We start from the raw sequence: 14,347 nt of genomic DNA, 5'->3' as shown, positions 1-14,347 counted from the left end.
GGGGTGGTACTATTTTCATTTCACTGTGAGGCTCTCCTCGACATCCTAACGCCTTCAAGGAGGCTCCTCATGACAATATGATATGTTACGACTGTGGCTGCATCAGTTCACTGCTTGTTGCCGTCCTCCTTCTTGAAGTGCAGGTGAAACATCAATCACATATCACCAACTTTCCAGAGAATTCACTGACTTCCTTCTCGTGGTGTGTCTATCATACTCATACACACATGCGTACCTTCCGCATTAGCGCTACTAACATTGTTGGCCGTGCCTGCTTTACTTTCCTTGCAAACGCATCTCTTCTTCTGGCGCCATTTACCTCTCTCTCCTCTCTTGCTTCTTTATCCAAACTCCATCACAGCCCAACGGGGGACCGTATCTCACTGTTCAGATATCTGCACGTCATGGTTATCCTTCACTAATCCCAACGTGAGTCTCACTTGGCTCTTCTCGGCCCACGTCTAGGACCAGGACGTGCATCTGTCACTACCCCTGAGAAATCTACCGGCCCCTTCTTCTCTTTTACACACTTGATACATCGGTGCTCTCCACCTCCGTTACTGGCCTTCAGACTTCACCCAGTCTCTCCTAGCAAGCCACCGCTGGTGCCGTGTAATCGAGGCCAAAGTACGCCAGGAGGGCATCTGCTGTGGTCTGCTGCTGGCAAGATGCTCGATCAAGCCTTCGAGTCGATCACTGATCCTTGGTCGATACCCGATGTACGTATGGCTCTGGTCTCCAGAATCCCTGGACTGAAAATTGCAGATCTTGTGCTTAGCGCTGTCTGCACCATTGGTGTTACTAGCCTTCTTCGAGTCCTTCCTATGGGTCGCAGCGTTCTGCTACTGCCTCGGAAAGGCATATCAAAAGGCGGATCATTGGTCACAACGCTTCATGGCGGTCGTCATGACGCTTTGCTTCGTAATCGTCAGGTATCTCCAGTACTGAGTCCCGACCTTGACGGAACACTGCTAACCTTCGTCCTAGGGGCATCTTTTTCCCGATCATGGTGGTGACCCTTCCGCTGCCTCATCGCGTCACACAATACTTCCCTGGCAAGATGGCCCATGTCTTTCAACAATTCGCGTTCTACAGCTTTGCAGTCATGCTGATGGTGCCTTGGTTGTTTTGCGTCTATCGATCCTTCATCCTGCCGCTCGGCCGTGACAAAATGATCAAGAGCCCACTGAACGATCTAAATGCTCCAAAGGTGGTGGTGGTGATGCCGACATACAAAGAACCCCCAGACTCATTGTGGAAGGCTCTGAATTCCGTGGTCAAGTGCGACTACCCGGCTAGCAGCATCCACGTCTTTTTGTCTTTTGACGGTGACGAGGTTGATGAGTTGTACTTGAAAACAATTGATCGACTAGGAATTCCCATCACAATGGAGGACTTTCCCCAGTCCATCGACGTTGCCTACAATGGTGCTCGGGTCACCGTGTCTCGATTCCCTCACGGTGGTAAACGACACTGCCAGAAGGCGACCTTTCTCCTCATTGACAAGATGTACAAACGTTATCTGCTCCACAAGGACGACATGTTCATTTTGTTCATCGACTCGGACTGTGTTTTGGACCCTTTCTGCATACAGAACTTCATGTACGATATGGAATTGAGACCCGGAAACAAACGCAACATGCTGGCAATGACCGGGATCATCACGGCATGCACAGAGAAGAACTCGCTGCTTACCATTCTACAAGATATAGAGTACCTGCATGGTCAACTGTTTGAGCGGTCGGTTGAATCAGGCTGTGGTGCCGTGACTTGTCTTCCCGGGGCGCTGACCATTCTCCGGTTCTCAGCATTCCGGAACATGGCCAAGTTCTACTTCTCCGACAAGGCAGAGGAATGCGACGATCTCTTCGACTATGCAAAGACTCACCTTGGAGAGGATCGCTGGCTAACACATTTGTTCATGCTGGGTGCAAAGAAACGCTATCAGATCCAGTTGAGCACGACCGCTTTCTGCAAGACCGAGGCAGTGCAGACGTACCGTTCTCTGCTTAAACAACGACGCCGATGGTTTTTGGGGTTCATCACCAATGAAGTATGCATGTTGACCGACGTCCGACTTTGGAGACAGTATCCTTGCCTTTGTGCACTACGGTTCATGACCATGACCATAAGGACGACGGCGCTACTGATGTTGATCGAACTTGTGGCAGTGGCTACAACTTCCAGTCAGCTTAGTGAGTTGCCTTGGGAATTCATGTGCATTTCTCTGGGCTTGAATTGGCTTCTCACGTTCTACTGGGCAGTCAAGCTCCACCGTTGGAAGGCTATTCTCTACCCACTCATGTTCACTCTCAGCCCCTTTCTCAGTTGGATCTATATGGTGTACGGCATATGCACGGCAGGGCAACGCACCTGGGGAGGCCCGAGGGCTGATGCCGGCGCTGCGGATGCCAAGGTGACTCCGCAAGCAGCCATCGAACATGCTATTGCCACGGGAGATGATCTGAATGTCGTGCCAGAGACTTTCAGGCCGGCCATGGAGGTCCGAAAACGTCGTGTCCGACCTTCTCAGTTGCACCCATCGTCGAGCGTCGAAGGACGCTTCACCTCAGCAGAACAGGAGGCGCTTCGGGTGGACGGGAAAGCTCTGAGATCACCAAGTTCTTCGGATGTTGACCTAGAGGCACGCACACGCCAATTTGGCCACGAGTCTCTTGACATGAGTGACTCGGAGGGCTTGTCGATTCACACTCCGCAAAGAGTCATCACTTCCTCCGGCGATGAGGAAGATTCTACGAAGGGGGCCCGTGGTAAACAAAGAGCAGTGAGTTACTCCAGCGATGAGGAATACATGACGAAGAGACACAACAATACACCGATAGGCAACAATTTGTCCAACGATGAGGAACACATTGCAAGGACAGGCCATACTACACCAAGAGCGGGCAGTGGCTCCAGCGATGACGAATACTATGCAAGGAGAGCCGCGTCTGGCCCGTACGGTACATTTGGAATCCCGGACGAGGATGTATACCGGCCAAGGGACTTTCGTTCGTCTTCTGAAAGTGTCATCACCGTCATTCCGCGCAGACCCATTGTCAATGGTGAGCCAAGCAGGAGAAGGTCAAGACGACGAAGAAGGTCCACGAGCTCAAGTGGAAGTGGAGCCAATTCCGAAGAGCTAACCAGACGGCTGTCCCTGATGTTGGCTCAACAAAGTCCAAGCGGATCAGCTGTTCATGCACAGCCCAGCAGCCCATTGGGCCGAAACAGTCCAATGACGGCGTTGCAAAAGGATGAAGATATACCCCCACTCCAGGAACCAGATGGCGGTGCCGGTTCGAAGAAGGCTATTAAGACTCAGGCGGAACCATGGTCGCCGAGAAAGTCTGGCCGCAGGAGGCGTCCAGGCTCGGTACACATGGGATGAGGGGACGAGAGGATGAGATTCGACATGACTACTTTTGCAGGCTGTGAGTGCGAGGTGGACTGTAGTGGTGCAAGGCCACGGTTGTATTATTAACGATATCCTTAAGGACATCATGAGTATCAGTATCGGTCGGCATCGGGATGGTTGTCGACAAATGGGAAACTGGCATCGTTCGGCACGGTTTCACTATGAGGGAGAATCAAATTGTGTTGAGTCGAAGACCCTGAGATGGAATGGATTCGATTGTATCGGTACAAGGTTTGGACGAAGGAGCAGGAAGTCATCGTCGACAATGAAGTAGAAGAATCAAGATGTACATTCAGTGTGATTTTAAGAAGACGGAGTCCAAGACCATGAGCGTGGGAATGTTCTTTCTTTTTCCAACCCGGAAGAAATCTACTCACATTCATAGAAAAAAGCTGAGACGAAGACGACGGAAAAGTCGTCGAAGAACCACTGCCACCACTAATACATATACGTCAGTCACACCTTTGGCCAACTTTCATTCGGCGAATAGATCTTCGGATCATTCAAGACTACCCGCTCGTTCGAGAAGGCACCTAGGTGATGACGATGTGGGTAGAAGAGAACCGAAATCACATTCTCTTGATCGATCAAGGATTGATCGAGACCAAGCAAGAATGCTCGGGCGAGAAAGCACCGCGACTCCTAAGGGGAAAAAAAAGCACCACGTGGGACAAATGGAACTCTCGAATAGACAGATCATCCTCGGAAGGGTGAAACGGGAAAAGAAGGGAAAACGGAAAACGGAACGGAAAGACTTGGAGATTTGGCCGTCTATCTATTTGCACCACCCCTAACTAACAGGTCTCGACGCCCGAAAACAACGTTTCCATTCGCTATGCATAACATAGTCACGCCGCATCCGGAAACATCCCCTCCCCTCCCCACTGTATCTTCATCACGGCTCTTTGCAGTGTTGTTGTGTGTGTTCGTGTTTTGCGTATGAGAGAGAAAGAGAGAGAAATCTCGCCTTCGTCGTCGTCGTCATCATCATCCGTAGATCCGTGACGTCTTGTTGTCAGCTTTCTGTCTTGATTATTTATTGGTGTATTGCTTCATTGGAATCCTAATCCAAGCCAGTGGGAAAATACCAGTGGCTTCCGTCATGAATCGTGCGAGCGTGCAGACCCCTTCGAGTTCGGGTGAGAGAAGAAAAGACAAAAGGCGTTGCTCTACTTCTCCTCGACGCTGTCAGGCTTGACAGCCTCACCGTCGGCATCCTTCATCTCGGTGTCAGGCGCAGCGGCGCCTTCACCGGCAGCCTTCTTGGCCTCCTCCTCGGCCTTCTTCTTGGCCTCAGCCTCGGCTCGCTTGCGCGCGGCTTCTTCTTCCTGAGCCTTCAAGACGGCCTGTCGCTCTTCTTCCACCTTGTCTAGGTATCTCTGGATGACAGGTCCGGCGACGAATCGGATCTCGTCCATCTTGGCGACGTATTGGGCTTTGGTCGCATCTTCGCCTTCGTCATATAGCCAATCCTAAAGATCAAACCACGTTAGTCATAGTCTCAAAAGAAGGAAGAAGGTAACAGAGAGGAGACAGGAAATACTGATGATGACGCGGGACTTACTTCTGACTTTTCAAGCTTGTCTCGAATCTTGTCCTTTTCTTCTTGGCTGGCAAACTCGGAATAGACGTCGTCAATCTTGCCGCGGAGCTCGTATATGTACGCCTCGAGTTCGTTCTTCTTGTCTTCGGTGTCGGTCACGAGCTTGTCTTCCATGTACATGGAGTTTTCCTTTTCGGCGGCAGCAACCTTGTCTGCTTCGGGCAAGGCTGTGGTGGCGGCCACGATCTGGAGATCGCCCTTGCGGACTTGCTTCTTGACCTTGCGCATCTTGGGCTGCTTGGCCTCTGCGGAACCGTTGGCCTGGTCAGTCTCCATGGCGTCGGGGTCCTTGGCGGCTTCTGGCTCGGGCTCTTCCACCTCAACGTCCTCGACATAGTATCCGCTCTCCAGGTTAAGGATGCCGTGGAGGTTGAGACGGGCCTTGAGCTTGCAGATCATAAAGTCGTCCTTTTCATCGGCCTTGACGCCCTTGACGGCAAAGCGGCCGATCCAAGGCTTGATCTTGCCAGGTAGCAGCTCGGGTTTGGCGTACTGAGCTTCGAGGTGGAAGGGCTGTTTGCGGTAGAAGGTGAGGATCTTGGTCGATGGCATGACGTTGCCCTTGTTAAAGACAGTCAAGCTCGTATCCTCGTCCGGAATGTCGGGTGACTGCTCCCAGACGAACTCAATCGGGTATGAAACGATGTCGTGGACGGAGAAGTCGCGGACACGGAAGACGGGGGAGAGAATGGCACAGCTGAAAGCACAGCCTCGCGCAATGGCTTCGTCTTGGTTGAGGGTGAAAGACAGAGGCTTGCCGAAGAACTTGCTGACACGCTCTTTGATGGCTGGCACACGAGTGCAGCCGCCGACCATTTCGATGGCATCGATATCCTCGGGTTTGAGTTTGGCTTCGGCAAGAGCCTGCTCGAGGGGAACAGTGACGCGGTCAAGAAGGGGCTTCATCAGTTCCTCGAGCTCCTCTCGCTTCAGCATGCCTCGGACGTCCTTGTCGTCCATGAGAGACTCGATGCTGATGGGAGCTTGAGCATTGGCGGACAGAATCTTCTTCAGCTTCTCGGCCGCGGCGGCAACACGGGTGGTGGCTTTCGCATTGGTTGTGATGTCGACCTTGAACTTCTCCTTGAACTCGGCGCCAAAGTGGTCCACCAGAGCCTTGTCAATGTTTCGACCTCCAAAGTGTCGGTCGAAAGTGGTGGCCTTGACCGAGAGTTCGCCCTTGCGGAATTCGACAATGGAGCAAGTGTAGTCGCTGTATCCAATATCCACAAAGGCGACCCGGCGGGGTTTAGCATCGCCTTCCGGCAGGTCCGACTTTGTGATACCATAGCCCAAAGCGATGGCGGTGTTGTCGTTGATGAGACGCAGCAGCTTGAGGTTGGCAATCTCGGAGGCGTCCGACATGGCTCTGCGCTGAGCATCGGTGAACCACGGTGGGCAGCTTATGACCACGTCCGAGACCGGAAGCTTCAATTCGTGGCTTGCGGTGTCTCTGATCTTCCCCAGGTACATGGCAATCAGCTGGACTGCAGTGAACTTTTGCCTCTCCCCGCGATACGTGACTTCGGCACCGACTTGTCCATTGACATCGACGAGGGGTGCCGTGATGTATTGTTGTTCAATCGCAACCTCCGGGTCATCGATCGTCCGGCCGGCAAGACGTTTCAGGGAGGAGATGGTGTTTTTGAGGTTCGAGATTTCCTGGGTTTTGGCAGCCTCACCAATGTATCTGCTTTTAGGCCCAAAGCCAACGAGGGATCTAGGAACAGTGTTAGCACGGGATGTAATTGAGAAGCACATGCTGGACAGGCCGGCATGGTTTACTTACGGCGTAGAACGATTCGAGGTCTCGTTTGTGATCTATCAAACAATTGTCATGTTAGCATCAAATTCCTGCGGAAGGACTTCCCGACAATCGCGGATGGGGGAGGGATGTAGCCTTACGATGTCGATTCCCTTGTTTCGCGCAACACCAATTTTGGTGCTCTGAGCACCAAAGTCTATGCCGACGACGCTCATTGTGAATGACTTGCGCTTGAATAAACTGGCGACAGGTGCAGGTGCAGGTGCCGGTGTTGGGGATGAGTCGGTATGCGGCTGGTGCTGAGGCAAGTGAGGGACCGGACCACAGTGCTCAAAGATATGCAATCAGCAGGCAGTCTGAGAGGATTCGAACTGGGACTGTCGAACAGAAGAGAGGAAGCAGTGCAATGCCGATGGAATTGACACTTAACCAGACTCTTTTCAAAGCAGGGCGAAAGAGGGAAACGTGTACAATTGGGTTGTTAGGTAGATATCGACGCAGACGCTGCAGCAAAAATTCAGATTCGTCGCCTTGTCCTTGTCGCGAATGCGCTTTCCACTTTTCTGGATGCGACTAGAAACTTCACTGTCCAACGCCCAACCAAAGTCTTGGCAGCCGCAGACCCAGTCGGTACGTAGTATTATTGCCTGCGCCAGGGCACGCTCTTGTTCGCAGCCTCGCAGGTCGACTCCCTCCAGTCTCTTCCCTCCGTCTCGCCGCCTCAGTACCAGACCCGTCCCACAGGCCTCCCGGAATACCTTGCCCGCATTTACATATGAGTCCTTTGTGCATTCAAACTGCCGCAAGATGTGCTAAGAGATGACGTAACATTGACTCAGTGGCTGCGCACGACGATGTTTGCGATAAAGTCGAGTTCGGATCCAAGAGCCTCCGCCTAGTAGAACAAACCAGGACTGCGAGCATCCCCATGCACTGGATTAGCCTCTTGACCTTGTGTGTTCGATAGATCCTATCGGAATCTTTCCCTGGCGTGGCCTTCCAACACAGTGCCGCTATCGCATTACCGGTCCCAACTCACCGGCTCAGCGACTGCAAACAAATAGGGAAAAGGTGGACCAAGTACACTTCGTCAAGGTTCCAGTTCTAGTTCTCTGGCCCGGGACAGTGTGGTGAACATTCGCATGATCGCATAATCGCATGATCCCGCCCCAGATACTACCAATCTCCTCGTACAAGTACTCATACAGAACCTCTCCAGGTAATTTTTGTTGCTATTCTAGCCGAGGCGTAGTCGGCCTCAGGCCTCATCCTCTCCACGCGTTCCGATCAGTAAACAAACTGTCCCCATGGGCCATGAGTCTGTCGAACCCCGAGGGAGGGCCGTCATCCGCCATTAGACGAAGTTTGGGACGACTTCTCGGCCGTTATCGAGGCTGCGCCAATGTGCCGAGGTACTGGCCGTAACAGGAAACTCGTGTGCGGTCCTTAAAAGATTCCCCAACCCACGCCGCCTGTCTCACTTCTCTTCAGACAATCATCTCGCATACACCCTCTCGTCCTCTGTTGTCCTCTCGCCTCCCTGACGATCAAAAATGGCAACCCAAAGATTAGGCTCAATCTTTTCCCACCTGTCCTCGACAAAGACAGGAGTCGCTGGAATGTAAGCCATGCCCAGCTTCCCCACTGCGCTCGCCGGGACATGCTGACGGGATGATTCCCTTTGTAAAGCACCCAGAAGAACCCGGACGATATTGTCATCACGCTTGCGATTCGAACGCCATTGGCCAAAGGAAAAAAGGGTGGTTTCAAAGACACCGACCTCGATCACATTGTATACTCGCTGCTGAAGCAGGTTCTTGAGAAGAGCAAGATTGATCCTGCGTTGATCGAGGACGTTTGTCTTGGGAATGTGAGCAACGCGAGCCTTTTGGTGGGGGAGGCGCCGTGTGGAATAATTTGTTGATGCCTCTTGCTATATGTAGGTCGGCGACTCTCGAGCTGCATACAAGGTCCGCGCGGCCTCGCTGGCTGCTGGAATCCCTCACACCGCAGGTGCCAGCAGCGTCAACCGATTCTGTTCCTCGGGCCTGAAAGCCGTCCAAGATATTGCCAACCAGATTTCCTTGGGTAGCATCGACATCGGCATCGCATTGGGTGGTGAAAGCATGTCGAACAACGGGGACCGAGATCTGCCCTTCTCTCCGTCGCTGCTGGCCAACCAAGAGGCTGCCGATTGCCTGCAACCCATGATTCAAACGAGCGAGAACGTCGGCAGCGACTTCAACATCTCAAGACGTACACAAGACGAGTACGCCTGTGAATCTTTCCGACGCGCCGAGGTCGCCCAGAAGGCCGGTTGGTTTGACGACGAGATCGTACCCATCACCACCACCATCAAAGACCCCAAGACCGGCCAGGTTACCGAAATCACCCTCACCAAGGATGAGGGCCCGAGATACGGAACCACCGTTGAGGCTTTGGGCAAGATCAGACCTGCCCTGCCCCAGTTTGGAGATAAGACCACCGGTGGCAACGCCAGTCAGGTCACTGACGGAGGTAAGTTTCTTCTCTTCTTTCATCCTTGTCAATGGCGAGTCACGACTGGTCAATCGAAGGGACAACAGCTCATACATACTAACACGTGTCAACAGCCGCTGCTATCTTGTTGATGAAGCGCTCCAAGGCTATCGAGCTCGGTCAGCCCATCATGGCCAAGTTCTGCGGTGCCACGGTCGCCGGCGTGCCTCCCAGGATCATGGGCATTGGACCCAGCGCCGCGATTCCCAAGCTCTTGAGCAAATTCCAGTTGACCAAGGAGGATATTGACATTTTCGAAATCAACGAGGCTTTCGCCTCCATGGCCGTATACTGCCTGAATGTGTTGGGTCTCGACCACGCCAAGTTAAACCCCAGAGGCGGTGCCATCGCCCTCGGACACCCCCTGGGTGCAACCGGTGCCCGGCAGATTTGCACTATCCTCAGCGAGGCACGGAGGACGAAGAAGAAGATTCTCGTCACCAGCATGTGTATTGGTACCGGCCAGGGTATGGCTGGATTGTTTGTCAATGAGCAGGTCTAGTTGGGCAGCTTGGACTAGTAAAAATAACGAATGGCATTTGCAAATGGTCGTGTACCTTACCTCTTCCGCCTCCCCCCTCCAACCCCCCCCAAAAAGTACCGAGGCGTATGTACACCCTTTTGATGTTTCAGAATGCTGGTGCTAAGTCGGGACTAGTACTGTAATTTGAAAGACTTTCTTTGAAAAGACGTGAGGCTTGTGAGTCTTCTAGGTAATGCAAGTGCCTAGCAACACCCATAACCGCCGCCGCTATCAGGCCATGTCCAGTTGGGTCTCCCGAGCCTGACTGAGCTCTTGAGGCTGACCAGGGTAGGCTGGGAGAGATTACTAGGGCTGAGAAGGTTTAGCTCACAACTGTACCTACCACCCTCCTACATGCCCGCTTCTACTCCAAGGTTCCCAACCAGGCCAGTACCTGTGTGTCAACTCTTATCGATGGCGAGGTTTGTTTGCCCATGACAGTCATGATGCTCTGATGAGAGAGGGGCTGAATGCGTCGTGTGCGCCGGAACCAACGTTCTGCATCCGCACAACCAGCAGAAGAAAAACGCTCACAGCCACTTACACTTAGGAATGAGATTCGATCGGTCCAGTTGTGTCGACAATCTTCTGCTTGCCCCCTTGCCCTTTTCTGCGTGGCAGGGGAGAAACCTTGAAGTTGAGTTGATCGCCATGACCCGCCACCATGCGGAAGCAAACACACCAGACCTGCGTCGGCCACGGGCGACTGCCACAGCCAACACGAATAGGCGGACCTCTTTTCAACATGACCAGACAACTTTGAACGTGTCGAGAATACGAGAAAAGATGTCTGAGTGAGAGACACCTGGTATTGTTGACAAGCCATGGCTTCTCACTCGCCTATACGAGAATTTGGAAGACAGCCATCGACCTTCACCCTTGAAACTCGGAACCGCTCGAAGGAATGGACTCGGTCTCTCAATATCTCCTCAATCTTCAGCAAGACGTGAGCCAAAGTTTTAGCTTCGCCGTCTTCTAAGGTACCTTTTCTCGTGCCATCTTGCTCCCCATTGCACCCCATCCTCAAGCTTTTTTCGAACGCTTGTTGGCCTGCTTCCCCAACCGATCGCAAACCGTCCCTACCGTCGACAGTTTGATATTGCCGACAGCGAAGACGACATTGTCCGTATCGGGTCTTTGCGATGAGGGACATCATGTCTACGGTCGTCACGGTCGACGACGAGACATACGTCATCCGCTACGGAGGCTATGACTCGAACACATCGGGCAAAGAGCACTGTTGGATCCACCTCTATCGGCCGGAGGGGATCAGGGTGGTGATCTACGTCAAGGCGGAAGACGTCGAGGACACACCGTTTGCGGAGAAGTGGCTGCGGCTATTCAAGACCGGCGTGCCCGGCACCACGGTCCAGGGCAACGACATGTGGATGCAGAGATGGGTGAGCCTTTGTGAGATGGTGATTGATGTCTGCAAGGACAAGGTGAGGGATCTGGTCCAAGAGCTTGTTGACGACAAGGTTCAAGACGTCGGAGGGAGCAACCGAGGCTGGCTGACCTTAGAAGGGTACCTGAGGACCGTGGGATGGAGCTTGGAGGTGGTGAGGAACGAAGACACCGGTGGGCGCGACACCGAGAACGACGGTGTCGTGGCTCAGATCGTCCGGGGCCCGGAGTTGGTGCCGGCGTATGAGCTATGGCCGACCGACGTGCGTGACCTTCCCGAGCTGGAGGAGCTCTTGCCGGGTCTCGGGAGGCCGTGGATCAAGCGGTCGAAAACTTCGTGGCCAGTGCCAGTTTACGCGGCGAAAGATGTCCACGTCTTTGATGCGTGGGCAGACTGGTGCGACCCTCCGCGGAAGGTGCGCTGTCCGGACGGAAAAGAGTACGTGTTTGTCATGTGCGAGAACACCTCGCGCCGCCTCGGCGGCCACGGTCCCCCATGGCAGAATCCAAGCCGGGACACAATCAACGCGCACGCTCGCATCAGAGCGTATCAAGAATTGGCTCGAGAAACCGGTTCTACCGACCACAGCCACGACCTCCGCATTCCAGGGCTCAGGGGCGTCGTGGTCACGAATGTCAAGTACGACCAGGCCTGTCACCCGGAAAGAGAGAGTTTGCGACTCGGACACGCCCCTACCGACAATGCCGAGAAAAATGCCTACAGTGGTGACGACAATGGCGGCGGCGGCGGCGACGATGATGATCGTGATGCAGGTGCAACCATGCTGGCACGAACCCGAGTCGCCGGAATCCTCCTCGACGCTCTCCCAGACCAGATGAAGTTGACCGACTACTACTTCCGGATGGAGAAGTTGGGCGGAAACCCCCAGGTGACGACGGAGCTGAGGAAGAAGTGGAACGACGACATTTTGCGGACCGTAAAGTTCCTCCACGGCATCGGCATCACCATCGGCGGCGAGACCTGGGGTCGCGGCAAGAACGAGATGACGGCTTCCTACATCAATCATTACACCCTCTTCTTCTCTCCGATGAAAGGGGGAGCCATCCACCACAGCACCAAGATCTGGTTGACGCTCGAGTCCGGGTGCACCGTTCACGACGAGGACGACGAGGATGGCTTGATGAAGAATGTGACCTTGGATGAAGGTCAAATCGCCGATGTTTTCAGGTCCTGGGCTTGGACCAGTAGGATGTAAAGGTGTCTCGGATCCGTCTTCTAACACACCACTATCAGATCACACGGTCGGAGACCTCAGCTGACAGCCATTCACCAGCCTGCCCGTACTCCTGGAGTGTTACGGGTCTGATAGAAACGGCGCAACAAATTACAAATTTTCTTCCGGGAAGCGACTATGCTCACGGGTTCAATAAACGACCACCGAGTTGGATGAAGGTTCGGATCAGATCAGGCATATTTATTTCGGTCCTGGGGCTTGCTTAGACTGGTAGGATGTAGGCGAGGTCAATCCTCCAACTAAAACCACTCACTGTTAGAGCACAACCAAATTTACGTATCCAGGTGGTCCGAGGACGGGAGTGAATTTAGTCGGCTGCTGGCGGAACATCTCTGGCAGCGGACGGATCTCTCGTTGATGTAATTCGCTTTTTTGGGATTTACCTGTGAATCTGCTGCTGTTCATCCAGCTGCCTGCATTTAGGCCGACTTGCAACGCATGGCCGACATGAGGAGGGACGCGATCACACTCCAACGGGGGTCATCCAGCAGCATTATTTCCTTCCAGTGGGTCGACCCACCTCAACTTCCACCAATTCTGGAGGCCAGAGACACCTTTCATCGTCATGTATAGAATGTCTCTGTCCACTCTGTTCTCCTTGATATCGACCGTGACTTCGGCTCCAATCACGATATCGTCGATGTTAATTACCGGAGCTATAACTGGTGGTTCCGGCACTCCACATCTTTTGATCGTGTAGGCCGGTTCCGGCGCGCAAGTGACATCCTCGAACAGCCCTCCATGATCCCCAATCCCTTGTTGCTCTTGGCTGTGGACTTGCGTGTCGATGAGGTCGCTGTGGCTCGTTGCTAGCCGTCCACGACTTGATTCGGGGAGTGGTTCTTGAGTCTCGCAACCTCGATTCTCAGGCCCCTCATGAGGACAATCGTCCTCGATGGGGTCAATGTCTTGTTGAAGTCGCGTTAGTTCCTCATCTTCTGCCGCTCCGGCATGACTATTGGGGCCAGGGAAGTTTTTGACAGTCTGACGGTCTTGCCGATCATCGGAGGGCTGTGCTGGCTGGGCGTGCGAGGCTGAAACGATGGGCGATACCTGTGTTTGTCTGAGAGGCTTCGACCCGAGCTCAGATGTAGTTACGAGACTTTTGTAGCTCCAGTTGAGCCTCTTCCATTTGTTGATCGACCTTTTCCCAAATTCTGCAGCCCAATCTCGGGTCTTGTCGTCTGGCCAAGCTTGGTAGGTGATATGCGCTGCACCGTCGACCGTTGGATGTAGATAGTCTATTCTGCGAACGGGAAACCCACCGCAAGTGCCTTTGAGAATCGGCTCTTCAAGATGTTGGTAAGTGTTGTTGTCTCTGCTACTGTAAATGTCGGGCGGAGGGTTGGTCAGGACAACGACTCGGCAATGCTGGCACGCGTACTGTGCGAATCGACCGGACGCACCCTTCACATACCTGGAATATGCCTTTCTACCCTTTCTCGCTTTGGGGCTGTTGGGATTTGCCGCATCCATGAGCGGGCCCATGGCAATTGTTAACGTCTTCAGGTTCCATATCCCGGCCCATTTCTGAACGTAGGCCCATTCTACACCAGTCCAGAACAGAACGACATCCACTCCCTTCAGTGCCAGAGCAAATTGCGCGTCGATAGCGAGCAACTCTTCTGCAGTCACGTAGTCTAGCGGATCGAAAGTCTGAGCTATGCTGGTATTAGTTTTCATTTGAGGCCCCGTCATAGACGTTAGTCCTGAAGGCTTTCGACCAGAAACCGGCTGCTTGGGAGCAGGTTGTTTTGGGGTAGGTTGTTTAGAAGCAGTTTGTTTAGAAGCAGGTTGTTTAGAAGCAGGTTGTTTAGAAGCAGGTTGTTTAGAAGCAGGT

At 53.3% G+C, this 14,347-nt stretch overlaps 5 protein-coding genes across 5 annotated transcripts; 3 read left to right on the top strand and 2 right to left on the bottom strand.

Annotated features, from left to right (window-relative positions):
* Window positions 1–668: 668 nt before the first annotated feature.
* On the top strand, window positions 669–3,391 carry PV08_07085 (uncharacterized protein; the record flags this gene model as incomplete). The annotated part of the gene is made up of 3 exons (XM_016381417.1): window positions 669–719; window positions 766–932; window positions 988–3,391. The coding sequence occupies 3 exons, from the start codon at window positions 669–671 to the stop codon at window positions 3,389–3,391; spliced, it is 2,622 nt and encodes an 873-aa protein (XP_016234519.1).
* A 1,196-nt stretch (window positions 3,392–4,587) lies between these two features.
* Window positions 4,588–7,001, bottom strand: PV08_07084 (uncharacterized protein; the record flags this gene model as incomplete). The annotated part of the gene is made up of 4 exons (XM_016381416.1): window positions 4,588–4,890; window positions 4,983–6,741; window positions 6,811–6,842; window positions 6,927–7,001. 4 exons carry the CDS (start codon window positions 6,999–7,001, stop codon window positions 4,588–4,590), a joined length of 2,169 nt encoding a protein of 722 aa, XP_016234518.1.
* A 1,338-nt stretch (window positions 7,002–8,339) lies between these two features.
* On the top strand, window positions 8,340–9,826 carry PV08_07083 (uncharacterized protein; the record flags this gene model as incomplete). Its single annotated transcript, XM_016381415.1, has 4 exons — window positions 8,340–8,407; window positions 8,476–8,656; window positions 8,730–9,303; window positions 9,399–9,826. 4 exons carry the CDS (start codon window positions 8,340–8,342, stop codon window positions 9,824–9,826), a joined length of 1,251 nt encoding a protein of 416 aa, XP_016234517.1.
* Window positions 9,827–11,001: 1,175 nt separating this feature from the next.
* Window positions 11,002–12,468, top strand: PV08_07082 (uncharacterized protein; the record flags this gene model as incomplete). Its single annotated transcript, XM_016381414.1, has 1 exon — window positions 11,002–12,468. The coding sequence occupies one exon, from the start codon at window positions 11,002–11,004 to the stop codon at window positions 12,466–12,468; it is 1,467 nt and encodes a 488-aa protein (XP_016234516.1).
* A 519-nt stretch (window positions 12,469–12,987) lies between these two features.
* Window positions 12,988–14,205, bottom strand: PV08_07081 (uncharacterized protein; the record flags this gene model as incomplete). The annotated part of the gene is made up of 1 exon (XM_016381413.1): window positions 12,988–14,205. The coding sequence occupies one exon, from the start codon at window positions 14,203–14,205 to the stop codon at window positions 12,988–12,990; it is 1,218 nt and encodes a 405-aa protein (XP_016234515.1).
* Between the last annotated feature and the right edge of the window lie 142 nt (window positions 14,206–14,347).

This window comes from Exophiala spinifera (genome assembly GCF_000836115.1).
Source record: "Exophiala spinifera strain CBS 89968 unplaced genomic scaffold supercont1.5, whole genome shotgun sequence".
Taxonomy (NCBI): domain Eukaryota; kingdom Fungi; phylum Ascomycota; class Eurotiomycetes; order Chaetothyriales; family Herpotrichiellaceae; genus Exophiala; species Exophiala spinifera.
This window is presented reverse-complemented; position numbering and strand designations above follow the sequence as displayed.